The sequence below is a fragment of the Lacerta agilis genome, chromosome 7 (assembly GCF_009819535.1).
Source record: "Lacerta agilis isolate rLacAgi1 chromosome 7, rLacAgi1.pri, whole genome shotgun sequence".
In the NCBI taxonomy this organism is placed as follows: Eukaryota; Metazoa; Chordata; class Lepidosauria; order Squamata; family Lacertidae; genus Lacerta; species Lacerta agilis.
Window position 1 is genome coordinate 86,102,279 of NC_046318.1, and position 27,877 is coordinate 86,130,155.

General features: G+C 55.0%; 2 protein-coding genes across 11 annotated transcripts in view; one reads left to right on the top strand and one right to left on the bottom strand.

Moving 5' to 3' along the window:
- Positions 1-27,877, top strand: part of PLEC (plectin) — a 112,199-nt gene that overhangs the window by 17,480 nt on the left and 66,842 nt on the right. For 2 of the 10 annotated variants that reach the window (XM_033156001.1, XM_033156003.1), the window contains exon 1: positions 14,435-14,582. The exons of 6 other annotated variants lie outside the window; for them this stretch is intronic. In XM_033156001.1, coding sequence (XP_033011892.1) covers positions 14,492-14,582 — 91 coding nt within the window. In that variant the 5' untranslated portion in view covers positions 14,435-14,491. Of the gene's footprint in view, positions 1-14,434; positions 14,583-25,374; positions 25,433-27,877 lie in introns of those variants that run through there. 2 more of the 10 variants (XM_033156007.1, XM_033156008.1) reach the window with 1 other exon arrangement.
- LOC117050404 (transmembrane protein 258) lies at positions 5,373-5,795 on the bottom strand. The gene has a single exon (XM_033156057.1). It carries the CDS (start codon positions 5,759-5,761, stop codon positions 5,543-5,545), a length of 219 nt encoding a protein of 72 aa, XP_033011948.1. The 5' UTR covers positions 5,762-5,795; the 3' UTR covers positions 5,373-5,542.

The following is a 27,877-nucleotide window of genomic DNA, read 5'->3' on the forward strand; positions in this document are numbered from 1 at the left end:
TGGTAGCGTGCCCCTCCTCGGGGGAAACCCACCCTCCACCCGATGGTCTTAGCAACTCCCACCCAGTTGCAAATACCCCCTTTGGGGGCAAAGCACTCGAGATGGTTGTGGGGCACAAACGCAGATATTTGCGGAGGAAACAGACCTCCTTGACTCATTTTGATCTGGGTTCCGATCAGGGTTGGAACTGAATCGGCCTTGGTTGCCTTGATGGGTGACCTTGTATCGAGAGAAGGGCCGGCGGGAGGTCACATTGCATTGCGTTTCTCCTGTGGATTTTGAGTTGCTTTTATTGTCAATTGTACATTGAGATATATATGTGGAAGTTTAATAAATACAAACAGATAGATGGGGGGAGGGATGGTTCTGCCCTCTCAACCTGTGACTGCCAGGTTTGCTCAGGAGTTTTTGGCAAGGGACCCAGAGATTTTCCGAAAACGCCTCTTAACCTGCTGTGTGTTTCCTCCTCCTTAACAGCTTCTGCTACAACTGAGTTGGGACATTTCTAATGAGCCGTTATTTTTTTGCATTCGCTGTGTCATCAACAGTTGCAGCTGCTGCGTTTAACTGTCCTCCCCACGGTCTGCTTATTTTGTGGAATTATCCTCTGGCACAGGGGGAGCTGCCTTCTGCCTGGGGGGAAGGTGTGCTGGGGGCCAAGAAGCCTGCAGGCCAGTTATGGTCAGAAGCAGGGCGGTGGGGTGGGGCCTCCCTGGCACTGACCTGCTTTCCCTGCTGCTCTGACCTCCCTGGCAAGGGTGAAAGACCTTCCTCCTCACAGTCCCAGCTCCCCAGCCCAAGGTGTGTTGGGGGGACGGGACGGGGACTTGAAGCACTGAATCTCCTTTCTCTTTCAAGAGGCCTCCATTCTTCTGAAGTTGGGAGAAAACACTCGCTGTATAAATAACCTTTTTGTATACCCAAAACTTGGTGCTTCAGAAAATTACCACCTAGTAAATGCAAGCGGGGGGTGGGGGTTGCAGGACAGGTTGGGGTGGGGGATATCCCTTCCTCTGTTTCCTCCTGGGCCTGAAATGCAGGAAGCTCTTCTGCCTGGCTGAGGATGAAATGTCATTAGCAGAGCATTATTAGGGACAATAATAGGCAATAAAACATCCCAGAGGCCATGAGTTGAGCCTCGCCTCCTAGGGAAGCTTTGCTCAGAGTAGACCTATTGAGATTGGTCATGTTTGTTCATTTCAGTGGGCCTACTCGGAGTAAAGCTTATTTGATGACAACCCCCCCTCTCACTTGAGGCCCTTCTTAGGGTCATGGAAGAAGCCCAGTGCCAAGCGACAGAGCCTGGAGATGACCGAGGGGTCCCAGCTCAGTTTGCAGGCCAGGCCATGGCAGCACCCTGCTACCCACCCCACCCCACCCCCAGTAAGCCTGGCCCCTTATCTTTCTCTGCTAGGAAGTCCAGTCTAAAAAGCTGGAAGCAGGATAGGCGCAAGAATTGATCTTGCTGAAGACACACACACACACACACACACACACACCCCAAGCAGGTGTTATGCTGCCTCAAGTACTTTCAGACTAGACTCCTGTAATCTCCTCTCCATGGGGCAGCCCTTGAATGCCTCTGGAAACTGCAAAAAGGTCCAAATGCAGCAGCCACACATTTGCTGGAAAACAGCTAATCCTATTTGAAGATCCTGTTTGTTCTCTGCTCTTATATTGCCATTGGGAGAGAAGGGGGGCACATAGGGGCAGGCAAAGGGGTCTGGAGCCATTAGAATTGCAGAGTTGGAAGGGACCCCAAGGGTCATCTAGTCCAACCCCCTGCAGTGCAGGGATCACAGGTGAAGGGTCTGCTGCTTTTTATTGTTTGCTGGAGCTTTAAAAAACAAACAACATTGTGGTGTTTTATCATTTTGTAACTGGATGGTTAGACCCCTTGGACTGGGCAGACAGTTGTTGCATACAAACAAATCAAACTTGCCTGGCTGAAGGCCAGGCGAGTTCTCCCCAACCCGGTGCCCCCCAGAGGCTTGTTTGTTGTGTGACAGAAAGGGGTACGTCTCCCTCAGGCGGGAGATTCCACCATCTGGGACTCTGATGCACCTGAGCCAGTGGTTCTCTAAGGGTGTGGCAAGAGAGGAGGGCGAGTGTGGCAGGAAGATTCAAGAACAACCAATATTATATTTTGGAACGATTCATGTTCCTATGTAGCTGCATTGTTTCATATTTTCTGGATGTCAATTAGTCATACTATAAAGCAGTTGTGTTCTGTGTTATAAATCGAGCAGTGGCAGGAGTTGTTTCTTTTTGTTTTCCAATGTATTGCAGTAAAAAGAAAAGAAAATAATCAGTGTGGCATGAGTAAATTTTCATTCTGATAGTGTGGCCCATTCTGAGCAGGTGAGCCAGAGTGTCAGGGCAGCCCCTCCACCAAACTTGGCCACAGACCAGCCTGCCAAGTTCAGCTTCACAATCAAGAGCTGGGAAGTTCCCTTCTGCACCTTAACTGGTTTCTGTCCTCCTCCTCCTCCTCACCTGGCTCCAGGTATGTTTCTGGGCCACAATAAGCTTTTGCACAAAGCTGAGCTACGATTCTGTAAACATGAAAGCTGTTCAACCAGTATTTGCCACCTATGTGAGGGGAGCCAGCCAAAGGCCAGGGCTTATCCGCCAGAGCCACGCACACGTTCCAAGTGCGCTGGGGCTTCGCGTTGAACGGGCTGCCCTTGTTTTTCCTCCCCAAGATGCAGGCAGGAAGGGCCAGATCTTGGGAATCCCCAAGGCAGCTGCAGGAGTGACCTGAAACAAGGGGCGTAAATGTTCAGGAACAAACAGAACCTAAACCCAAGTTAATTAAAACAAAACAAATCCAGAAACATCAAAAATGCATTCTAGTTTAGGCTTCAGGCAATTTCGTTTCAGAGATGGAAAAACAAGCATTACAAGTAGAACAAGCTAGGATGTTAGCACAGGGGATCCCCAAACCCCTTTTTCTGAGAGAAAGAGACCTCACTTCACGCAGAAAGATTCCTTGTGCTGTTGTCATGAGTTGTTCAGGAGCACAGAGAAAATGTGGCTGGAGGTATATTTCTTTTTTTTTTTTTTAAGGGGCATAGAGTCATCAGCAGGTGGAAGACTTGGGGAGGCACCTGGTCTGGGTTGGCGCGTCTCGGGAAATCCCTGGGGAGGGCTCTGAATGGATGTGGAATCCATGCTGCTGTGCCTGCAGGGAAGACCTGTGGTGGACTGCAAAACTGCTTTTAGCCGCCGGCCTCATAGGCATGCAGTGCTTTGTGACTTTGTGGGGCTCGACTGGGGCTGGTCCTCACTGTGCATTTGCAGCTGCATGTGTCCCAGTTTAATTTGTGTCCTTCACATGATGTTACTGCCAAACAACACCAGGCTTAGTGCTTTCCCCCCCCTGGAAATTTGGGTTTACCCAATACGGCAGGAGTAGGGATGTTGCTGAACTACGTCTCCCATGAACAAGACCACGAGGGGGTCCAGTGGTCATGAAGGCAGTTTCTGCATGTACTAAAGAGGGAAGTGAGGGGCAGGTGGGGCTCATCCACCTGGGAAGGAAGCCCACCTAGGAGGAGGAAAACTGGTCCTAAACCACCACTGCCTTGCGGGATCTCTTTGGGAGAAGAAAAGACTCAGGAGTAAACCCAACAGAAATCCACAGGGGGAGTCCCTAAGGCAGTTGGATGGTGCCTGCTTTGTACGCCTCCTTTGGGCAACTCCTGCAGCCAAGTTGGTGCCAAAGTCTTGCTCTGCTTTCCTTTGCCCCCCCCCATCAGTGATGCCGAGAGGGGGGCGGTCTTGTCGTCTGGGCAGCCCAGGACCATGCACCCCAGGGAAGTCACTTCAGTGCTGCTAACACAGTGGTTGGACTTCACCCCCGGAGGCGCACTCCATTGTCTCTCAAGACAGTCAGAGGCCAACAACTCCCATCAGCCCTGGCTGTCGGCCATACTTGCTCTAGTTGGGTACCGTCTGGAGGGCCCGAGGTTCTGCATGCTTGCAGTATGGGGAAGATGCAGCAAGTCGTGGGGGGGGGGATTGGGCTCCAGACCTCTCTGCTTGGGGTCACAAGCAATTTGTTTCAGTGTTTCTGGTGGGTGGTTCTGCTACTCCACTTTCCATGCCTGCTGCTTCCCCATGACGTCTCCAGCTGTGCTCTTAACTATTTCCAGCTGTGCTCTGGAAGGAGGGAATATTCTTTTTTGTTTGATCCCCCAGATCAAAACCGGAAAACTGCAGAAGGAAACCACATTGAAAATTTATACACCCGATATACTGGGCAGCGTTCTGAAAAGTGTTTGCTGAGAATTTATCGTTGCTTTCATTCTCTCCCATTCCCAGTTTGCTAGTAAGAGCACTTCAGGAGCTCAGCCATTTATATATATATATTCACATCGTTTGTGTGTGTGTGTGTGTGTGTGTGTGTGTGTGTGCAGATATTTTTGGATCACTCAGGTGCACACAAATCTTGCACAAGTAAATTACAATCGGCTGGCTCTGTGCTTTTGCAGACTTCTTGGGTGGGAAATTTTATTTTAAAAAGCAAGGCTCATGCTCCGCTATCTGTGCGCATGCACAACCCGTCAGATACTAAAGGGAAGAGGGAAGAGGAAGTTGCTCCTCATATACAGATTCAAATATGTGCAGGTGTGGATTGCTCTGCATCTAATTTGAATGGGGTGGGGTGTGTGGAATAGCAGCTAAATGATGCTCTAATGCGGACAAGACCTTGGCGCCTTGCAGAGCATCCTGGCCATCTCCTTTTGACTGGCACCTTCCTGCTAAGCAGCTGGCTGGCACCTGCTCTCTCTAGTTATTATATTCAGCTTAAAAATAAATAATCTGTTTTGCTTTTCGGTTTCATGAATCTACAAGGAGGCTTCCAATTTAACAATTTCACAAGAACAACAAAAGCAATATTAAAAGAAGCCAAAGATAGGAAGAACCAAACAATTTGCAGATGGAAAACAATGAAACTCGGAAGCAAATGCAAAACTGAAAAACTAAAAGCTGCAAGCCTTGGGCAAACAGAAAGACCTTTCCCCCAAACCTAGAACTCCTTGCAGCTGGCCTCACAGGAGCAGTCCAAGGATTGGTGGGTTGGAGGTCTTGGATTTTGGCCTCCAGAGCCCTTTGGCCATTTCTGTGATGTGCTGTAAAGGGATTTCTTTTTGGTAGAGCCAGTTGCTGATTTTAGCCCCTGAGGCTTGTTGGCGGGAGAATGAGAGACCCCAGACCCCCTACCCTTGTGCTCCTTTCCTGTTGGCAGAGGGAGGGGCACACCCAGCCACCACCTGCCATAGCCAGCAGGGTGTCTGGTTGGCCCTCTGCCTGCTCCATTCAGCACCTCTGGGTCACTCTCCTTGGGTCTGCTTTGCCCCCCCCCCCAGCTCATCACAGAGTCAGCTTTATTGGTCTGATGTTGTGACTCTGGGCTATTACCATATATCAATATTATGCAGGCCCAAGCTGCAAAGAGCTACATTATGTACAAAAATAAAAAAGAGCTTCAGTAAGGCTGCTGGAACCTGAGAAAGCTCCTGACTTTTTGTTACACCTAGATTCCAACCCATAGCAGTAAGAAGAGTACTCCAAAGCCCATAAAGAGTGAAGCAACCAGAGAGATGAGCAGTTCCTTGTATATGTCCCGGGTGTACTTGGTCGAGGTCACTTCATATACAAAGAACCAGGCGGTGAAGAACATGCCGATGGCCAGCAGGACAACTGTGAGGTGTGGAAACACAGCCGGGTTAACCGGGCTGGTGTATCTGCTCATGTTTCCAGCTCCATGGCTCTGTCGGGTGCTTCCCGTGGCTTCTCCTCACAGGTGGCGGAAGGACACCCTTGGGTCTACTTTGTGTCCTGCCTTTCCAGCAGCTCAAGGTCACTTTCCTGGTCCCCCTCCCCCACCTTGAGAGTCACCTGCCCTCCCTTTGGCCACAGGTAAGGAGGATGGGGGAGAGAAATCCAAGTCAATGTCAACTGACTCCCTTCCCCAATATATCCCTGGCCCAGCCTAATTCCCACTTTTCCAAGCAAGGCAAGGACTAGAGGACCCCAGGGCAGTTTCTTAGCCGTCAGTAACTGCAGTTCTGCATATACAGCTGTACCTTGGTTCTCGAACACCTTGATACTTGGACGTTTTGGCTCCCAAACACCAAAAGCCCGCAAGTAAGTGTTCTGGTTTTCAAACGTTTTTCAGAAGCCGAATGTCTGACGTGGCTTCCTATTGAGTGCAGGAAGCTCCTGCAGCCAATCGGAAGCTGTGTCTTGGTTTTTGAATGGTTTTGGGAGTCGAAGGGACTCCCGGAACAGATTGAGTTCAAGAACCAAGGTACAACTGTACTGGGATAAAGTGTGCATAACCTTGTGTGCAGAAAGCTGCTTATTAGGGAAAACTGCATTGTATATTGGGAGACATTCACATGATCTTCATGAAGATTTTAGAAAATAATAATTTGCAAAGTGGCCTGGAGAACTGAAGAGCAGAAGGGCAAGATACGGAGAGGGCCTGAAAGAGACAGATTCACCCATCAGTCTCTCTCTGTCCTTAGTGGGGCGACTGTTTCTCGCCTATGCTGGGTGGGACCATGGGGACCTGGGCCCCTCTTGCCTAGTCTCCTGCTGGGAGGGGCTGTGTGTGTTGCAGCAGCGGCTGTATGGGCAGCTATGCCCCTTGCCTTGGTCCTGCCCTGCAGTGAGAGCAGCCTCCAGCAGGGGGCCCTGCAATACAGGTCCCTTCGCCCCCCCCAAGCTCCTTCTTTGGGAGGAGCCAAGCAGAGACTCAGGAGCTGCCTGGGCAGAGAGCGGGGGCCACGGTGTCCCCCTCTTCTTCCTCCCGGCTGGGTCCTCCCCACCTGCCATTTCTGCGCCCTGATCTCAGGCTGGGCAGTGTCCAGTCCAGCTTCTCTGCACCTCCCTCAGCCCAACAGGAGGGGGGACAAGGCCTGGCACTGGACCCACGGAGAGCCCATTTATTTATTTACTTGTTGCATGATTCCATGATCCCACCTTTTCCTCCAAGGCTCTCAAGGTAATGTGCATAGTTCTCCCCTCCATATTTTTAACCCTGTGAGGTAGGTTAGGCCGAGAAGCAGCTCCTGGCCCAAGGTCACCCAGTGAGCTTCATGGCTGAGTAGGGATTTGAACCACAGAACCACAGAATGGCAGTTGGGAGGGAGTCCGAGGGTCATCTAGTCCAGCCCCCTGCAATGCAGGAATCTCAGCTAAAGGATGCATGACAGATGGCCACCCAACCACTGCTAATAATAATAATAATAATAATAATAATAATAATATATTTATACCCCACCCATCCTCCACAGATGGAGAGTCCACCACCTCCTGGCCTGGCTCACTTGCTCAGTCCGGGATAGACAGTGTGCAACATTAAGAACTTAATTTGCGTAGCATAATAATAAAGAATAATACACAGCCTAATAATATAATAATTGCGATAACGGTCCCCCCCCATTTAAAATACAGTAGACTCTTTAACGGCCAAAGGGTAAAGAGGAATGTTTTGCTTGGCGCCCAAAGACATGTGACGATGGCACCAGGCGAGTCTCCCTGGGGAGAGCAAACCACAGGTGGGGAGCCACCGCAAAAAGGCCTGTTCTCGTGTTGCTACCCTCTGGACCTCTCCGGCAGGGGGCACCTAGAGAAGGGCCTCCAATGACACGCGCAGGGTCAGTTTCTGTGGGGAGAGGTGGTCTGTCAGGTACGAGGCGTGAAGGATTGAACCCAGGATCTTCTGCATGTAAAGCAGGTTTTTTTGCTGATGAGTTACAGCCCTATGGTGTGCTCTGACTTGCACTGGCTGGTTGAGGGCTGGGGCCTGCCCTGGCCTTGTGGAGGGTGGGGGGCACCCTTGGGCTCTCCCAGTTCCCTGATTCTTCTCCCACTGGCTTGCCCCCTAAGTCTTTTCCTTCTGCTCTGAGGGGGACACTTAGCCCCTGGGGCTGCCGTTCTTTCCATTGAGGCTGAGCTCTTAATCCCATAGAGACGCCCCTTTCCCTCGCAGCTTCTCTATGGGTGCCCCTTCCCTCCAGGCGCCAGCCACAGGCTTGAGGGCACTTTGTTTCCTCTGCCTGTCCTTGTGCCCCTTCTGGCGCTTTGCCCAGGTGCCACTTCTGAATGCTGAAGGAATTGGGCCTGGGTGGCATGCCAGGGATGCCTGAGGGAGCAGAGTGCCAGTCCTGCCCGCTCTGGGCTCCCCCTCTGTGTCCTTGGCTTCACCTGTCTCAGGTTCCCGGCTTTGGCTGCCTTGATGCCAGCGCATGGAGGCTGCGGAGCGTCTCCTGGGCTGCAGGTGAGATGGTCTTCTCTGGAGGAGTTCTCTGGCATGCACACTCATCACATGGGAGCCTTTCCTTGGCTGTGGGCATTTGCTCATGGGGAAAGAGGTCTGGCTACCTGCCAGGGGGAGTGGAAGGGGTGCGACTCTTTATTTATATATATAAAAAAACATTTCCATACCACGGCATCATTTCTATCACAGTGGTTTACAATAATATGAAGCCACACAGTAAAATAAGAAAAACTTAGGAGCAAGTTCAAAGCAAAAGAATTAAAAACAAACATCAGTAGACAATTGTGGAAGGGATGTATTAACTTCCTGCTTAGGCCTGATGGAAGAGTAAAGTTTTCAGCAGGCTTTTAAAAGTTGGCACAGAAGGCGCCTGCTGAATCTCCATTGGCAGGGAGTTCCACAGGACCCGGTCAGTGAGGCAGATGTTGTAAGGTGAGCTTCATTCAGTGATTGAGCTGGATCAGAAGGGTTCAGGCGATTCCTGAGTTGCCCTGGACCCAAGTTCCTCAGGGCGTTGTAAATTAACAGGACTTTGAACCCGGTTGGGTATCAGATGGGCAGCCAGAGCAGCTCTATGAGAAGCTCCCATCGGGAATCTTTTTTGGGATGGGGCCAGAGAGCACCTGCTTTGCCTGCAGAAGGTACCGGGTTCAGTTTCCAGCATCCACTGAACTACCAGAAAGGAGGGCAGCATTGCTCAGTGGTCTCAGACGGAGTGGGGTGAGGCAGACAAGGGGGGTTGGGCAGTGGCCAAGAAAGGCTCCCTTTGCTTCCCGGCCCCCGTTGTCCTTGGAGAGGGTCTTCTCCCCCGCCCGCCGTGCCCCCTGCCCAATGCCTGGCAGGGCTCCTCATTCTCCAGCTATTTTGGTGGAGCTTTGGATCAGGTGGCAAAGGCAGGTGCGTCTCCGAAGGGCACAGTGGGTGATGGGGAGAAGCACCCCCTCCCCCTGGTGCTGGTTCATGGCCCAGCAGTACTAAACAAAGCTCATACTTTATGTACGGTCAAACCTCAGATCCCGAACGCCTCCGTTTTGGAATGTTTCGACTCCTGAACACCCAAAACCTGGAAGTAAATGTTCCGTTTTTCAGAAGCCGAACGTCCGACGCGGCTTCTGCTGAGTGCAGGAAGCTTCTGCAGCAAATTGGAACCCGCGTCTTGGTTGTTGAACATTTTGGAAGCCAAACGGACTTCCATAACGGATTATGTTCAACAACCGAGGTTTGACTGTACAAGGAACTCCCCATTTGTGTGTGTTCAAGTCACTGCTTTGAAAGCAACGTTGGTCCCGTCTCTCTTTCACTAGTGATGCGTGGACACCCCTTGAGGGCGCAAAAATGTGTCTATTTTCCTCATCTTATCCAAGAGATCTTCTGACTTCCCCTTGCAGTTCTGGCAGGCAGGCCATGGGGAGCTTGGGAGATGCCTCCTATTCTGCAACGGACTTGCTATGGTCCCCCAGATTTGAGAAACATCTGAGTCCCAGGGGACCTTCTTAAACTCCCCTGGGGCAGCTCAAGAGAGGAAGCTGTGGGCGACTCTCTCTCTGCTCCTGGTGAATGAGAGCTGCTCAGCAATGAAGGCGGTGGACTCTCCTTCCTTGGAGGTTTTTCTGGCAGAGGTTGGGTGGCCATCTGTCAGGGATTATTCAACTGCGATTCCTGCATTGCAGGGGGCTGGACTAGATGACCCTTGAGGATCCCTTCCAACTCTGCCATTCTGAGATACTCCTGCTTTGCTTCCATCCAGCCTGAGGGGGGGGGGGGATTCCGGAGGACTCAAAAGCCTCAGTTGTGTTTATTTTGGGTAGCTGCTGTCCCAGGGCTGTGGCTGCTTAACCCTTCGCCTGGACAGAGGTGTGGCCTCCCTCTTTGCTGGGCTTGTTTAGTGGGTTTCTCTCCCTGAAAAGCTTATTTCTTTGGTGTGCAGAGGATCAATAGCACCCACCTGGGGAGATGACATCACCCTCCCTGGACAGACACTTTGCCCTTCCCCCCCCCACAGGTCACTCACCTGCCTTAAGCAATCTTGGGCAGAGGCTGGGGGCCAGCTTGGAGGGGCATCATCCTGCTCTTGCACTATGAGTAGAGGCTGATTACCAAGCAAGAGAGCCAGTTTCCTCCCTCCAGCCATCCCTGGGGTGGTGAAGGAGCAGCCCTGAAAGGCCCAGCCCTGTTTTCAGGGAAATGAAGGGACTTTGGATCGCCCAGGTGCAGCCCCTCAGCTCGACACCTGGCTGTATTGTGAAATGCTGCCCTGTCTGCAAGAAGACCTGTCACCAGGAATAGGAGTGCCCCAAAGAAGGTGGGGCAAAATGCACCTGGTGGGGAAGGATGTTTAAGGGACCGACCAAGCCCCTGCCCCTGTCAGGGACACTTTAACTGTGGTTCTTGCATTGCTGCGGGTTGGACTAGATGACCCCTGGCATTCCTTCCAACTCAACAATTCTGTGATTCCAAGAGGAGCTGGAAGGGCTGTGGGATTCCCGTCCTGGAAGAGGAATGTGCTTGACCCCTAGATCACTGCCTGCAAAGCCCTCTTGTCTGGCAAGTTTGCATCTCCTCCCTTCCTCCTCCTGCCAAAGGTTCAGAGGCAGGCGATCCCTGCTCTGGAATGCAGGTGGGGGTCATTATTCATACCTAGGAGCCCTTTGATCGCTGGCCTGTGGAGTCCAGAGTTTCCTGACAGGCACAGCCAGCGTGGAAGTGGACCCAAGTCCCTGCTCTCCTCCTCCTCTTCCCAGCGGGGATCCAGGCTAGCCTGGCAAAGCAGAGTTTGTGACCTTGTGGCTGAAATGTTTGCCCCTGGCTCTAGGAATCCGGTGAAGGGGGGAATGCGATGTCAGGAGGCCCCTCAGCTCTCAGAAGGCAGCTGCTCTTCCCATGGAAGGACGTATCCTGGCAACCAAAGAGAGCTCCTTTTTCTTCTCATCCCAAGCTGGGGGCATGAAAACTAGAGGGCAACGATCCAGGCACCATTAAGCACTTTTGAGCCTCTTTCCTCTGAGGGAGGTGTGTGTGTGTGAATTCTGCCACATGGAGCTCCTTCCTACCAAGGTCCAGGGAAATGTCGTGGTCCAATTCTGCCCTTGGGGTGCGCTTCCTGCAAACATAAGAGTCAACACACCCTTAGGAGAATGTGGACTCTCCTTTGCCTTAGTCGTAACTAGGTTTTTCTGTGAACTAAGTTGCCGTTCGTTCTCGTGATGGTTGGATGTGTGGGATGCAGCTCAGCTCCCACGGGGTTAACCCACAAGGGACACTGGGAAGAGCTGGGAAGCGACAATGCTTGGAAAAGGAATCTGGCACGCGGCCTGGCTTACTAGCATGAGTCATCTGGGCAGAGGCCTCTGGGGTGCTGTTTGTGTGTGTGTGTCCCCCTTTGCTGGTTAGGAGGGACCACGGATGGTGACCCCAACACCCTGAGCCTAGCCTGACTTCACGATAGGTAAGAAAGAGGGTGCGCCCTGAATTACCTCTAGCTGTCACCCTGCATTAAGGCGCTGGCACACCCCCCCCCAGGCCGGTTCTTGTGCGTAAAAAGGATCATGTGAACATGACAAGAGCCTGCTGGATCAGGCTAATGGCCCATCTAGCCCAGCCTCCTGTTCTCACAGTGGTCGTCCAGAGGCCTGTGGGAAACCTTCCTGGGAGCCCTCCATGGCCCCCTTTGCCACGAATTTGTCTAATCCTCTTATAAATCCATCTAGGCTGGTAGCCTCCTGTGGGAGGGAGTTCCACAGTTTAACTCTGCACTGCATGCAGAAGTCCTTCCTCTTCTCTCTTCTGAATCTTCTGTCTTGGGAATGGGGGTGGGGAGGGGCTGGATTGGATGGCCTTTGGGTTCCCTCCAGCCCAGAGGTGCCTCTTTCAGTTCTTGCTGGGGCTGCTTCCAAAGGGCCGGCCAGGTTGCCTTTGCTTGTTCACAGCAGGAGCAGCCGAGCCAAGCAGTTGGCGGCTGGCAAGGAGCTTTTATGGGGTCTTCCCTGGCCTAAGCAACCCATTTGCTGGCTGTCCTCAGGCCACCAGCAGCTGGCTCAGACCAGCGGCAGGGGCTCCCTCTTGGCCCCTCCAGATGGAACGTACCAAGAGGTGCCCTCTGTGGCGCTGCATTGGGTAACCCAGGCGGGGCACCCCAGGGGAGTTCCCTGGCACGCCTGCTCCCGTCAAAGGCCAGTGATCAGCCTGGTATGGCCACAGCCTGCACAGAGTCCACCTGACACCACTCCCTTCTGCCCCAGGGGTGAGTCACAGCAGCTCCTGGCACACTGCCAGGGGGCCAACTCCTTCCCTCCGTGGGCTGCTTGAGAAGTATGAGCATGACTTCTGGGGCTGGAGCAGGGGGCTCAGGCTGGCCCTCAACACCGGCAGGAGCAAGCCCAACTTTTGACCTTTCCTCTCTCCCCATCATACAGGAGACCTTGGCAAACTGGGTGAGGAGGACCCCCAAACGCAAACCCAGGTGGGGAGCAGGATGAGTGGGTGGGCAGCCCTGCCTATGCCAGCTGGTCCTCCGAGTCCTGCCTCAATTAATGCCCTGGGTGGCCCTCCTCCCCAGCTGAATTGTGCCCCCTGCTTTGCCCCAAACCCGCTGGCTCCCTGGCCGCACTTTCCGGTGCCAAGGTGCTCTGTCCTGCAGGCTTAGGAACACGAGGCAATTGTCATTCCCTAAGAGGGCACATTGACTTCATAGCGCATACTTCTGGGGCACTCTGAGTTCTGCAGCACAAATAATCCCACTGGGGTTCTCACTCCCCCCCCCATCCGTGGACTCTTCCCAGGACTTTTGGTGCAGCCATGGGGCTATTTTGTTGCCGCTGACGTCAGTGGTGGGGCACATGTGCCAGCTGGGGGAAGACGAGGGATAATTGGCCATTGCGGAGTGGGGTGGGGTGGGGGGGTGGGAGAGAAAGAACTCTGCTGGAAAAATCCCTGGAACCTGTTGGAGTCAGAGAGGGTGCTTTATAAATACCTGTTGGCCTCATAGCTTGCAGGGGGTGGGGCAGGCGGGCTGGCGCAATAAAACAACACATGGCCCCGTCTCTCTGCCTCTGTCTGTTCTGCTGGGCTTTGTGGGAGGGGGAGCCTGCCTGCCCAACCCGCTCGAGTTACACTCATGCTACCAAGAGAAGAAGATGACTGGGCCAGAGGCTCAGGCAGAACTGGGGGGGGGGGAGACTTGTGGGGGACATGGAGGAGAAATCCATAGGAGGACTCTTGCCCTGGAAACCCTTCTGCAGCCAGTCAGAGAGTCTTTAGGTCTGGGTCCCCTTCTACCTTCTGCTCTTTGGGGTTTCAGGGTCCCCCTGGCACAGACCCGCCCCATACAAGCCACAGAAGGAAGAAACAAGGCAGGGCCACCCCACCCCCCCACCTCTGGTGGCAGTGATGGAGAGGCCACCCATCTGGATGCCTTAGAAAGAGGTTTTGACACATTCATGGAGGAGACCAAGGGCTGTGGATGTAGCCAGGAGGAGGAAGAGGGGGGGGCCCTTGCTCTCTGGTGCTGCTTGTTGATTTAGCGCCACTGTGAAAATAGGATGCTGGACTAGATGGGCCCTTTTGGCCTGACCCTGCGCCCTATGGAACGCTCTCCCGCTAGAGGTGGCATGGCTGAGGCTTTAAAAGGGAACGAGGCAAATTCCTGGAGGACCAAGTTATTGCAGGCGACTAGCCACAATGGCCACTGCCTCCCTTCACTGTCCGAGGGCCAGCTGTTGGGAGCTGCAGGTGGGGAGAGCAGCGGCAGTTGTGCTCAGGCCCTACTGGGGCCTCTCCGGGGTTGGGGGGGGCTTCCCGGAAGAGACCCCCGAGGGCACCGGGTGGACAGGAGACCAGGGTAGCTGGGATCTCCCCGTGGCCTCCCCCGTCCCTCTTGGGCTAGGCTTTTCCGAGGAGTCTGGAAGTCTCCCTGTGTCGCCGCCTTCCGAAGGCCTGGCCCCGAGGTCAGAGGTGGCAGGTGCTCCGCAGTCAGTCCGGCCGGCCCGCCCCGTCGCTCCTCCGCCCCGGCCGGGGTTGGTCGGCGTGGGCGGCTGTGCCTTTAAAGGGTCGGGCCCGGCAGGCAGCTGGAATGTCCTTGCAGGGCTTGGCTCCCCGGCCGGGCCGCCTCCCTCCTCGTCGCGCCTTCCCCGCCCCCGGAGAGGCAGGCAGGCAGGCAGGCCGGGCGCGGCCCCCTCCCCAGCCAGTCCGCCCCGCGCCATGGCCACTTTCAACCTCAGCCTGCTGCCCCCCAACCCCGAGGAGAAGGACTTCATCCAAGCCTACGAGGACGTGCGCGAGAAATACAAAGGTAGGCAGGCGGCCCGGCGGCGGGTGGTGCGCCCCACGTGGCGCGGGCGGGCGGGCGGGCGGGCGGCCCAGGGAGCTCCCGGTGCCTGCCTCGCCGGCGTCGGATGGGCGCTGCGCGCGGCCGCCTTCCCTTAATAGGGCATAAGTTTGCGTCGGGCCGGACCTGTTGCGCAGCCCCGGACGCCGAGGAGTGAGGCCGCGCCGTCTTTGGGTGCTTGGCGCACGAAGGGGAGCCGGACAGGCAGGCAGGCAGGCGAGACCCCGGGGCGCTGCTGGGGCGACGCGGGAGAGGAAGGGTCCTGGCCGAGCCCCGGCTCAGGCGCTGCCGCCGCCCTGCCGCCCTTTCCCTTCGGGGCTCCATTAATGCGCTCCGTTAGCAGAGAAATCCCCCGCGCGCTGAAGTGGGCAAGGCAGGCTTTGGGGCCGCAGGGCCAATTAGTAAAATCAATTAACATGTCGATATTCCGCTTTCCTGTCCTTTTAAATCGGATAAAACGCGAGAAGCGCGTTGCTATTTAGAACAGCAGGGCAGGCTCGCTTCTGTTTGCGGGAAGGTTTTGCTTTTGGTGAAGCGAAAAGGGAATAAAAATGGACCATATTGGAAGCAGAAGCTGCAACTGACCGGGTCGCTCCAAGTTCCGTCCCTCCGAGGAGAAGCTGCGCTGAGGGTCTGCCTGCCTCCCTCCCTCTGCAGTTGCTGTCGATTAAGGGGCGAGGCTTTGGGGTCTGGGGCTGTTCTGTGTGGGGTGCAGAAGTTGGCAGGGTGTGGGGCGGAGTCCTGAGGAAGGGCCCCACATCCCACAAGGTGCTGTGCATTGACAGGGAAAAGCGGACCAGGGTTGCCCCTTGGGGAGCAGGTGCTGGGCTGTGTGTGCCAAGGATGGGGGCTCACTCTAGGTGCCACCCTCGCCCCCTTCTCTCCTTGGAAGTTTTATGCACAAAATCTGAAATCCTGGAAAGCTGCTGCCAGTTAGTGGGGACAATACTGAACCAGATGGAGCAATGGGTGGACTTCGCCTGGGGCCGCTTCCTTTGCCTCCCCCTCCTGGGTTCTGCCAGTGACTGAGCAGAGCTGGGGAGGAGAGCCCCCCCCTCACCTGCTCTGCCTTCCTGGGCCAAGGACAACACCTTGTGGGCGTCAAACTAGCCAGGGCACATTTTTTGGCCCCCTGAGAGCTGAGAAAGCAGCAACCCTTTTAACTGGAGATGCTCTATGCTCAATTCCCAATGCACATCTCTTCACATAAGCTCCCACTTTGGGGAGGGGGGATGCTGTTGCCCTTTGACCTGAACCCCTCCCCTTTCAGCTCAGGCTGGTTGTGGCCACTTAGGCAAAGGCACTCTGCCTGCACTGATTTATTTATTACCCCGGAGAGCAGCTTCTCTGTCAGTCTTTGGCATTGGCCCCCCTCCACCAATTTCCAGACATTTTCTGATTGCAGAACATGTGAATCCTGGGGTGGGCAGTGGTTCCCCTGGACAGGATGCTGGGCAGCGGTTGCTGGGGGGGGGGGAGTGTGTCCCCTCTCAAAGGGAGATAATTGTCTGCTTGTGGTGGGAGAGTGACCTGGGAGCTATTTAACAGCTTCCTGGGGGCCCTCCTCCCTTTACTCTGGCCCACCTTCCTCTGCATCCCCCCCCCACCTGGATAGACTGCCCTTGTTGCCAGAGTCTTCCTTGATTTCTATCAGGGATGATGGGCAGGGGCAGGGAGTGGGGGTACCCTGTCCCCCCCCAGGAGTCCCATGGAGCTGCCTCCATGCTTCTCAGCTGCCCTTCAAAGGACAGGCAGTCTGCCCTCCCCTTTTCCTGACTGACAGCAGGTGGGCGGGGCTGTGGCCAGTTCAGCTCTCAGGGCTGGGAATTGGGGGCTCATTTGGGAACCCGTGAAATCTGCAGTTTATTTATTCCATTGCAGTTTCCTTTCCCCCCTTTTTTAAATCCTCGCAGCAGTCAGTATGGCAGAGTAGGAACATTAAGGAAGAACTTTCTGACTGTGAGAGCTATTTGAAAGTGGAACTCTCCCCCTTCCTTTGAGGTTTCTAAGCAGAGGTTGGACAGCCACCTGTCAGGGATTCACGGAATGGATGACCCTGGGGGCGGGGCCTTCCAACGCCACAGTTCTATGACCTCCTGGATGATGCTGAGTGGGGAGCGGACCCTGGGTCCCCTTGGCCTGGCACTGCTGCCCAGTCTTCCCCCACCTGGTGCCTTTCAGAGGCTTTGGGCTACGATTCCCCTCACTCTCAACCTGTTCAGCTGGTGGGGTTTGTGGTTGGTCCAAAGACTCAGGAAGGTGCCAGGTGGGCAGAGGCTGCTCTAGCCCACTCTGGCTTTGGGGTGCCTTTGTGAGAGACGGCTGGGCCTCTGCTGCCTGGTCCCTGTCCCTGCAGCTGAACCAGGCTTCCTCTCCTCCAGTCCCTGCACGGCTCTGGCTTCCCCCCAAACCACCTTGGGAGTCCAGGCTCTCTTAGCCCCCTGAAGAGCTGAGTGTGGCTTGCTTCAGCCACTGGCTGCTGCCCCCACTATGATTTCAGGGGGCGGGGCGGCACATTTCCAGGTAGGACTAGGTGGAGAAGCCCTGCTGCCTCCCCATCTTGTGCAAGGCAGAAGCGTGTGTGGCCTTGCGTTGTGGCTCTGTGGCCACGAGACAACAGCTGTCTGCGCATGTTCCTCCCACCAGGTGGAATCCTAGACTTGCAGAGTTGAAAATAATCCCGAGGGTCATCTAGTCCAACCCCTAGCAATGCAGGAAGCGTGACTTGAAAGTGGCAGGGAAAGTTCAGTCCCCACCAGCCTCTTCTCCATTTGGGAGTTGTATCTTCCCTGCCATCCCCCCCCCCCCGCCAATCTGGCAGCAACTTGTGGGTGATGCCAGCCTAGGTCTACCCCTGTTATGTGTTGTTGTTCCAAGATTAAAGTAAGGAGGCTGTATTGACCAATGTGGGCCATTGCACTGAGTGTTTCAAAGGGGTGTTGCTGGTAGCTGCAGAGCTCACTTTTGAGGTGGGGGGGGGGGAACTGCTGAGTGTCTGTTGCTTCTTGAGAAATTCTTCCACAACCCCCTCCCCGCAATTGCCATGCCCCTCCCTTTGCAGGCGTAACCAGAGCTGTGTCACCTGTTTCTTTGCATGCAAGGCAGTTCCTACAAGCGAGAGTTTGGGAGGGTGTGGGGAGGCCCTGCAGTAATATTTCCAGAGTCCAGCATGGGTGGGGGGCTGGGCTCCTAAAGGCCAGAGTGTCAAAACCTGGATGGTTTCATGCAGATGTTTATGGAAGACCTGTCAGCCTAGATCTGGGCATTTTAAAAACAACATGTCTGCTACTATTTACTTGTTCTGGTGCTGGTGGTGTGTCCTGGTTTTAATTAGTTTTTGCACAGTGCAGAAGCAGGCGCTGAACTTGCCAACGGTTGAATTCACCCCTAAGGCACACTCTTCCGTTGTCTCCTGAGACAGACAGATGCCAGCTACTTATGTGGTCTGGTTTGACTTTGCTTTTTGAACGCTGCCCTGGGATACTATGGGATAAAAGGTGGTCTGAACATCTGATAAATGAGCCAGGTATGCTTTCCTGTGGGTGGGGAACATGAGGGGGGGGGGTGGCTTAGCATCCTCTGCCTCCCCAGAACATGCTGCAGCAGAAGCCCTGACAGAGGCCAAACAATTGCCTGTGGGAATCCACAGGCAGAATTCAAGCCCAAGGACACTCTCCCCTCCTGCGGCTTTTCAGCAGTGAGGGCAAACACAGCCATCCTGGCTAAAAGCCACTGATAACAAGCCCCACCCTCCTCCATGAATCTATCCAATCCTCTTTGAAAGCCATCCAGGTTGGTGCCATCACTGCCTCCTGTGGGAGGGAGTTCCACAGGTTAACTGCACTGTGTGAAGAAGGACTTAATTGGTGTCACGTGGGAGAAGGAGACAAACTTCTCTCTTTCTGTTTTCTCCAGGTCATGCATCCTCTTATAAAATTCTCTCTTGCTGCCTCTAACTTGCCTTTTTTCTAAAGTAAACAGTCCCCAATTCTGCAGCTTTTCTTCAGAGGAGAGTTGCTCCGTCCCTCCCCCCCCATCATTTCAGTGACCCTTTTCTGAACCTTTGCCCACTCTGCAATATCCATTTTGAGGTGAGGCGAACAAAATACTGCACCCACTATATTCCAAATATGGTCCCGCCATAGATTTGTATGAGGGCGTTCCAATCCTGGCCGTCTGCTGCACTCAGCTGGGGCTTCTGTGAGTCACGCGGCCCATCCCTGCCTTGCTCCTTCTGGCCTGGGGAGAGCACCTGCTGGAGCAGGAGGAGCAGCTACCTGTGCCTGCCTGGGGGCCAGTGTAGCTCCTGCCTGTCTTGTGGTGGAGGAGGGGGCGGCGGCAGCTGAGGGTCACTGGCCCTGTTCAGAGATGGCGTGGAAAGGCCAGTGGGTGGGGTGAGGAGCAATGCAGGAACGTGGAGATACTAGCGAGAGCCAGGCCCCCAAGCACAAGACTCAGGAGATGCCAGAGGGCTGGCTGGCTGGCTGGCTGGCTGGCGAGACTCATCCTCCTTGCTGGTGCACCAGGATTTATGGCCCTGCAAGGCTGCAGTGCGGCTGGAATTGCTGCTGTGGCCGATTCTGGCAAGTGGCCTGGTGGCCATTCCTGTAGCAGCTGCATGGTACAAAGGACAGGGTACTCTGCCTAGGGGGACCCCCTTTATGTTCCTGCTGGTTCAGACTCACGTGGGGGGTGGGCAAGGATAGAGCATGGGCTGTGGAGTTCCTCCAAATGGTAAACACCCCCCCCCCATTGCTGCAAGCTGAGAGATGGAGCCAGGCAGCTCTGCCCTGCCCCAGCCAAGTGGCCATGCAGGGGGCCCAGACCTCTGGGTGCCCCCCTGCACCTTCCTCTGCCTGCTTGGAGGAGGGCGCCTGGCCCAGGAGCAATGGAGTGTGTTGCGGGGTGTGTGTGTGTGTGTGTGTGTGTGTGTGTGGGCGGGCTCAGTGGGAGCTCTGCTGGCTGCACAGAATCAACATCCCTTTATGCAGATCTGTGGCCCAACTTGGAGCGCCATGGGCAGTTCTGCTTGCCTTGCCTTAAAAGGGAGCCCACAGAGCTGGAAAAGGCTCAGACCAGGGCTGCCAAATTGACCAAAAGGTGGCTGGAGCAACTCACCTAGGAGGAAAGCTTTGGGCCTTTTTTGTTTAGAAAAACGGTGAATAAAGAATGGGGGTGCATTAAAATTATGCAAGCTGTGGAGAAAGCAGATAGGAAGAAGCTTCTCTCCCTCTCTTGGATAATATTAGAACCCAACGGGGCCATGCAGTGAAGCAGAAAGTAAGCTCTGCATGCAGTGCATGGTTAAACTGTGGAACTCCCTCCCACAAGATGTAGTGATGGACACAAACTCAGGTTGGTTTTAAAAAAGGATTGGAGAAATTCATGGAGGCTCTCAGTGCCTCCTGACCAGGGCTTTTTAAAAGCTGGAACTCACCAGAACTTGGTTCTGGCATTGCTCCGGTGGGCACCATTGCCATTGTAGGAGAACAAGGGAGGCGTTCAAGATGAGTTCTGGCACCTCTTTTTCTAGAAAAATAGCACTGCTCCTGACTCTGATGGTTCTGCTCCACAGTTGGAGGAGGGAATGCTTCTGAATGCCCGTTTGTTGGAAAGGACAGGGCAGGAGAGCACGGCTGGTGCCCTCAGGTGCTGCTTCCTTGTGGGCTTCCAGAAGAGGCGTCTGCTTGGCCCCTGTAGGAAGGAGGTGCTGATTCAGGGGTGCTCCCTTCAGCCTGATCCAAGCAGGGGGGTTCCTAGGCTCAAAGTAACCCCTCAAATTCTGTGCCGCTGCCTTGTCTCCCACCGTGTTCATTAGGCATTCCTTTCACCTTTATTCAATGAAATTCCCCAAATGGGTTCTGAGGGGGAGGCATAATTTATTCTGCCCTTTTCTACTGCTTGCAAAATTCTGCTTCTGCTAATGCTGGTGAGGGAGAAGGAGACACGCTGGAGCCTCATCCCAGGCTTGGCTTGGCTTGCAGAAGTCGCCAGTTTGAAAGAAAAGAAACTCCCCCCCCCCCGCCTTGGACTGAGAAGCGTGGAGAGCGAGTCAGCACAGGTCTTGCAAGGAGGCAGGCGGCAGTGTCTCACTCATGCCCATATTGCCAGACCCCAGGGGACCTTAGTCAGCTTCCCTCCTCCTCCTCCTCCTGCTCCAGTTTCTGGGGTTTCAAGAGTTACAACTTCCCACACATTTTAAAGCTGTCTGCTCTGCCATAAGGACTAGAAACCGACCATAGAAAGAATAAATAGAAAGCAGGGGTTTTCAGGAAGCCCCCAGATCCTGGGGGATCTGCTCCCGGTGCAGACTCTGCTTTCTGTGGGTCGTAACAAAATCAAAAATTCTTTCCAGTAGCACCTTAGAGACCAACTGAGTTTGTTCTTGGTATGAGCTTTCGTGTGCATGCACACTTCTTCAGATACACACGAAAGCTCATACCAAGAACAAACTCAGTTGGTCTCTAAGGTGCTACTGGAAAGAATTTTTGATTTTGTTTTGACTATGGCAGACCAACACGGCTACCCACCTGTAACTGGTTCTGTGGGTCGTGTTACACAATGGGCCCCATGGGGAGGCAGCAGTGCTTCCAAACCCCAGTTGCTGGAAGACACAGGAGGGGAGAGTCCTGCTTGGGAGTCTCCCATTGGGGCATCTAGTTGGCCACTGTGAGAACAGGACTAGATGGGCCATTGGCCTGATCCAGCAGGCTCTCCTTATGTTCTCTGATAGTGGACAGAAAGGTGACCAGAGTTTTCTAGGGAGGAGGGCCCTATAGGTTCCTCTCCCTTCCAAGAGGCATGACTGAGCAGCCTTCTCTGCGTCCCAGGCAGGACTCCCAGCCTCGTTCCTTTCCTTTCCTCCAGGAGAGACGCCAGAAGGAGCTGATACTTCTGAGCTGCCTGCTTCAGATTGCCACTTCTGTTGCATTCTGTACAGTTTCTGAAGTATTAAAAGATCAGAGCCAACTCGGTGTATGTTCTGCCTCCCCCCTCTACCTTGGGGCTGGTACAGAGCAGCCTGGGACCCAGTGGCTGGCAAAACAGTCCAGGGGGCTCTCTGGCCATCTCCTCCTGCAAGCAAGTTCTGGAGGGTGTGATCTTGCAGAACCTAGTTCTGAGATTCCCCCTGCTGCCTCCTAGAATTCAGGCTTCCTCAAACTCAGCCCTCCAGATGTTTTGAGACTACAATTCCCATCAACCCTGATCCCTGGTCCTGCTAGCTAGGGATCATGGGAGTTGTAGGCCAAAATCATCTGGAGGGCCGTGTTTGAGGAAGCCTGTCCTAGATGGTTCTGGGGTGCTTGGACTGCAGTCCCTGGGTGGCCACAGCAGGCCATTGGGGGGGGGGATCCCTGTGAAATTTCATTCCTATCATTTCATGCTCTGAGAGGTGTGGAGGGAGCCCCGATCTTGGGTGGTGCCTCCCCCCCCCCCCCGTTCAGCCTGCCCTGGACACCCTGGAGTCTTCTTGCCTTGCACCTTCACCCAAAATAGGACATTCTTTGTTAGCTCTCTTCTGTTGATGGTCTCAGCAGCTGCTGGCCAGAAGGTAGATTGCCTCTGAATGCGGAAGTTCCACAGAACCTCATCACACTGTTTCTTCCTTATTTCATTTTTACCCCTTTTTCTTCCCATTTTTAGCTTTTACACTATAATTTATTTGCAGAGGTTAATCAAAACAAGTCCAAGTATTAATCTGAGGGCACTGCTTTTTAAGGTAATCTCTATATTTCCCCCAATCTTTTTGAAATTTTTGTTTGGGCTGACCCCTAAATACTAGCCAATCCTATATAATCCAATAATTTATCTTGCCATTCTTTTTTTGTCGGTATCATTTCTTTCCCCCCCAGTTTTGGCAGTTAGAGTTCTCGCAGCCCCTGTAGCGTAAAGAAACGTTTTCTTATTTCCTCAGAACCTCATCACTCAGGCAGGCCTTCATTTGCAACATGAGGGGCACCTCACCCCAAGTCTGGGTCCCCCTGGGCCTCTAAATGGGGCTGGGGTGGGAGAAGCTGCTAGTTGCAGATCTCCGGTTCCAGGGCTGGGGATGAACCACTCTGGCTCAGGGGAGGAGATCTGAGGCTGGAGGCTGCTTTGCCACCTGCGGTTGGGGTTGGCGCCAGGCCTTGTGCTCTCCCCCTTTTCCTTTTACACAAATAGCAACCTTGTGGAGCTGGGAACATCGGCACACCAGGTGCTGCCTGCTGCCTGTCCCCCTAGGCTTGTGGGCTGTTGCTTTGCGTTGTGAAACCACACCAAAAGTGCCCTCTATGACCCTGTGCTGGCTGCTGCTGGCATGGGAAGCACAGCTGCTGGTGCTGAGTCACTTCCTCTGCCCCCCTCCCCCATTTCCATTCCCAAGCCCCACAGTGTAACCAGGAATTCTGCACATTTGACACAGAGGCAGGAGCTAGTTTTATTTTTTTTAATTTTGGGGCATGCACATCTCAGCTGGCGTTTCTGCCATGAAGAGCCCAGGCCACCTCTGTGCCCACTGGGCATCCCCTGGCACCAGGCTGACGGTGGGATGTGCAGAGTGATGTGGGGGCAGACAATGGCTTCAAGTTGCAAGAAAGGACATTCCGACTGAAGACCAGGAAGAACTTTATTGACAGTAAGAGCTGTTTGACAGCGGAATGGACTCCCTCAGAAGATCTCCTTCCTTGGAGGTTTTCAAGCAGAGGTTGGCTGGCCCTCTGTCAGGGATGCTTTAGCTGAGATTCCTGCATTGCAGGGGGTTGGACTGGATGACCCACGGGGTCCCTTCCAACTCTATGACCTGCATAGATGGGGGGCAGGGAGAGAGAGATTCCACTTGACCTCTGCCACACTCCTCTTGATCACGAAGGCCACGCTTCCGGTACCCGTGACTTCAGTCCTCCACCCTCGTCCTCCCTGTGGACAAGGCATAGACAGATTCATGGAAAAGGAGGCTCTTGGCTACCAGCCATGATGGCTCCCCTCTGCCTCCACCGTTGGAGGCAGAGATGCTTCTGAGATCCATTGCTGGATCCCACGGGAGAGGAGGGAGCTCTTGGGCTCATGTTCTGCTCCCTGGTTTCCCACAAGCATCTGGGTGCCTTCTGTGGAAGCCAGATGTTGGGTGAGGTGGGCCATGGCCCTGATCCAGCAGAGTTCTTCCAACAGCCTGTTAGAGCTGCCTCCCGTCAAGCAGCAGCGGGAGAAACAGGAGTGCTTTGCAGGGTCAGGATCCTACCTCCCTCCCTCCCAGGGTCCAATAGCCCCAGCTGTCTGTTGACTTGGTGTTCCTGTGCCAGCCGTGGGCCTCACCCTACCCCTTCTGGAGGGTGCAGGACACACCCCTCTCATGCTGTGCTCTACTTCTATTATTATTATTATTATTATTATTATTATTATTATTATTATTATTACTGCCCTTCATTATTGAATTGGGCTCGGAAACTAATTGGTAGCCAGTTGGACCAGGTGTAATATGCTCAAACCGTCTTGCTCCAGTGAGCAACCTGGCCGCTGAATTTTGCACCAGCTGAAGTTTCCAAACCGTCTTCAGGGGCAGCCCTACGTATAACGCATTGCAGTAATCTAACCTTGAGGTTACCAGAGTTTAGACAACAGTAGTTAGGCTATCCCTGTCCAGATAGGGGTGTAGCTGGGCCACCAGCCGAAGCTGTTGGGGTGCACTCCAGGCCACTGAGGCCACCTGAGCCTTGAGCGACAGCAAAGGATCCAGGAGTACCCCCAAGCTACGAAACTGCTTCTTCAGGGGAAGCGTAACCCCATCAAGAGCAGGCGACTTCCCACCCATTTGTTCTAGGGAACCACCCACTAACAGTGCCTCCGTCTTATCTGGATTGAGCCTCAGTTTGTTGGCTCTCATCCAGCCCATTACCGAGGCAAGACAGTGGTCCAGCACTTCCACTGCCTCACCTGCAGATGTAAAGGAGAAATAGAGCTGAGTGTCACCAGCATCCTGCTCACAACATGCTCCGAACCTCTGGATAACCCTACCCAGCGGTTTCATATTGATGTTAAAGAACATGGGGGATAGGATTGAGCCCTGCGGAACCCACATTGAAGGCTCCCCAAGCACTCCCCAAGTCTGGGAGCAACATATTTTGGATGTGTGAGGCGCCCCCCCCCCCGCGGTCTGCAGGGTTTACGACTTGCCCTTCTTGTGCCATTTATTCTTCACCCCAGCACTAGGTGAGGCAGCGCTTAGACGTGCCAGCACGTGAAAGTTCCCTGTCGAGGCGCACTCTACCTGCGTCCCACGGAGGGAGGGGCTTTGGCAGAAGGAGCCCCCGCTGGTGTGCTGCAGCGGAGCCGCTCTTGCCTTGCCAAGGACGCCTGGTGCTGCAGCCTCCCCCCCCCCCCCAATCTGGGTTGCTGCAGCCGCCGCTCAAGGCCTCCAAGTCTCGAGGCCGCGGTTCTTTGCAAAAGCTGCGTCCGGCTGCCGCGGACTTGGGTTTATTTGGGGAGGGTGTCACTAAAGTGTGTGTAGAGGTGAGGATCGGCTGAGTGCAGCCGGGGCGCACGTGCGGGGCGAGGGGCGGGGCTGGCATCGCTGGCCGCGGGGGCGGGACCTGCGCGACGCGCCTCCCCCCCCCTCAAAAGTGCCGCAGTGGCCGCGGCAGGACCGCGCGGCTTCCCGCTCGCTGCTGGACGGGACCGGCGGAGCCCCGCACGCTGATTGGCTGCCACGCCGCCGGTGGGCCCGGCCCCCTCCGCCGACAGAGCCCCGACCAGCGCCCGCCGAGCAGGACGCCCCGACAGCGCCGCCGCCATGGACTCGGCGCGCTCCATCCAGCACGAGATCAGCTCGCTCAAAGGTACCCGACCGACGGCCGCTTGCCTGCGCTGCGCTGCGGGAGAGAGGGCGCAGGGCGGGCCAGAAGCGGGGCGGTCCCTGCTAGGACTGCAGCGGGACGGAGGGGTCCGGGGCGCGCGCCTGGGTGGGGCAGGCCGCCGCCCCCCATCCCTCGGCTGCGGCGCAGCACCTCCCCTCCGGGGGCTCGTCCCGTCGAGGGGCGCTCGGTGCAGCGGGGGCGCCCTCGAGATGGATCCGGGAGGCCTTCGGGGCTCCGGCCACCGGCGATGACCTTTGACTCTTTCCCCGCCCAGCTCGCTCCCGGGAACCCCGCGGCTCCTCCGCTCTCTGTGGGGCTGCCGCCCTTCCGGTGCGGGCTGGGTTGCGACTCCGGGCCTCCCCCAGCCCCCCGTTCGGAGGGAAGCCCCTGGTCGAGTTTCCTCGGCCGCCGCCGCCGCTGCTCAGCTGGAGCTTGGCGCGGGGAACCCTTTTCGTAGGGTTGCATTCAGGTTAGAGACGCCCTGGATTCTGGGTGGGGAGTCGCTCCTGCAGCAGGTCTCGCGGCCAGCCCCTCCGCCCAGTCCCCGACAGCGTCTCCCGGTGGGGCTGGGAAATATCCCCTCCGCTTGTGGCTTTGCAGGAAGCAGATCTCTGCCCCAAGGAGCCTACAGTCTGAAACTCGACATGGGGCAGGAAGGGAGTGAAGGCGTTGCTCTGCTGAGTTTCTCAGCCTTCCTTTCTGTCACAGGAGGCCGAGGGGTTTTCTGGAAGCATGAGCTGCGGGGGAGGGGTAGAGGAAGAAAGGAAAAGAGGGCGGGGGTGGTATCTGCCCCCCCCCCCAAATCAGGGGCAGTAAGGGAGAGCGGACTGAGCTGTCTGATTGCATCGGAGACCTGCAGGCAGCGAAACCTGTGTTGGGGAATCTGCAAAAGGGTGGCAAGATAAGAGGCACAAGGCCATGTGCAGAGAGCTGTGAAGGCCAGGCTGGAGTGTTTGCTTTGGGTAGGGGAGCAGCTGAGAGGCACAGTGATCTCCAGGCGAGGGTTGGATCCAACCCTTCACCTCGGAGTGGAGCTTTGCAAAGTACACACAGGAAGAAGAGTCAGCAGAGAGCCACCCGCCTGGTGGTTGTGCGGAGTCTCTGCTCCAGGGGTTCTGGGGCAGTTTATCCCCCTCTGCCGGATGCTGCCTTCTGCCCTGATTGTGTCCAGCCACCTGGGCTAGATGTCCCCACATGGGTCTGATCCTGCAAAGCGTCAGTGGGGCTATCTTGCCACTGTGCCACTCAGGTGAGACGTGGCTCCAGAGAAGACTCTTCATATCTGGTGGGGTGCCAGGGTCCCTGGCGTAGCAACTGGCTGGATTCCAACTTGAATAAAATATTGTGGGGGGGGGGGGGAGCAGATAAGCCCTGTCCCATCTAATCGATCACAATATGTGGTGCACACACCCATTTGAATGGCAGTGTCATCAACTTTAGGTGCTGGTCCCCTCTGCCCCAGGAGTTGGCTCCTGCAATGAGTAAGCTATGAGAGACAGCTCAATTGGCAGAGCCTGAGACTCTTAATCTCAGGGCCATGAGTTCAAGTCCCACGTTGGATGAAAGATTCCTGCCTTGCACAGGAAGCTGGACTAGGTGATCCTTGTGGTCCCTCCCAACTCTATGATTCTATTCTATTATTCCGTTTTCAGGTGGCAGAGGAGGTGGCAGGGGGGCACCCAGCTTGTTTCCTCTGCTGGTTGATGGGGTCAGGGTGGGGTGGGGAACTCCCTCCCCTGGGCCTGTCGAGAGTGGGTGAGGTGAGAGTCGAGGTGCCTGCCCTGAGCTGCTGTTGCTTGAGCTGAGTCCCCTCCCCAACTAGGGCCTGCCCTAGACACATTGCCTTCTGCCCCACAGCCCCTGAAATGCCATGGGGTGTGTGTAGTGGGGGGCCTGGCTCTGCTTGAGACTTCGTTTAACAGCAACACACCAGCCCAGGCCCTGGGGGTGGCGGGGGGGGGGCAGTGTTGGCAGCTGAGGACGAAATCCAGGGAGAGCAGTGGGGGGGGGAGAGGCATCTTCCAGGGTGCCTTGTGGGTGGGAGGCTCAGGTGAGAGTTCAGGAGGACACCCAGCCCTGAGTAGTGCTCACTGAATCCTGGCAGCCTTTGTGGCACACTAGTCCATAGTGAGGCTCTTCTATTTAGTTATTAAATTTGTATACTGCCTGTCATCCACACACCTCAGGGCAGCTCACAACATACATTTTATATATAATTCCTGCATTGCAGGGGGTTGGGCTTGATGACCCCTGGGGACCCTTCCAACTCTACAATTCTATGATTCAATAATATAAAAATAGTAAGAATAGGCACAGCAACATGGCACATCCCCTCTCTCCCCAATGCAGCAAGTGGCAGTCAAACATGCCCCTAAGTCAGTGCCCTTCACCATCTTCCCAGCTTTGATGGATCTTCCATATTCAGAG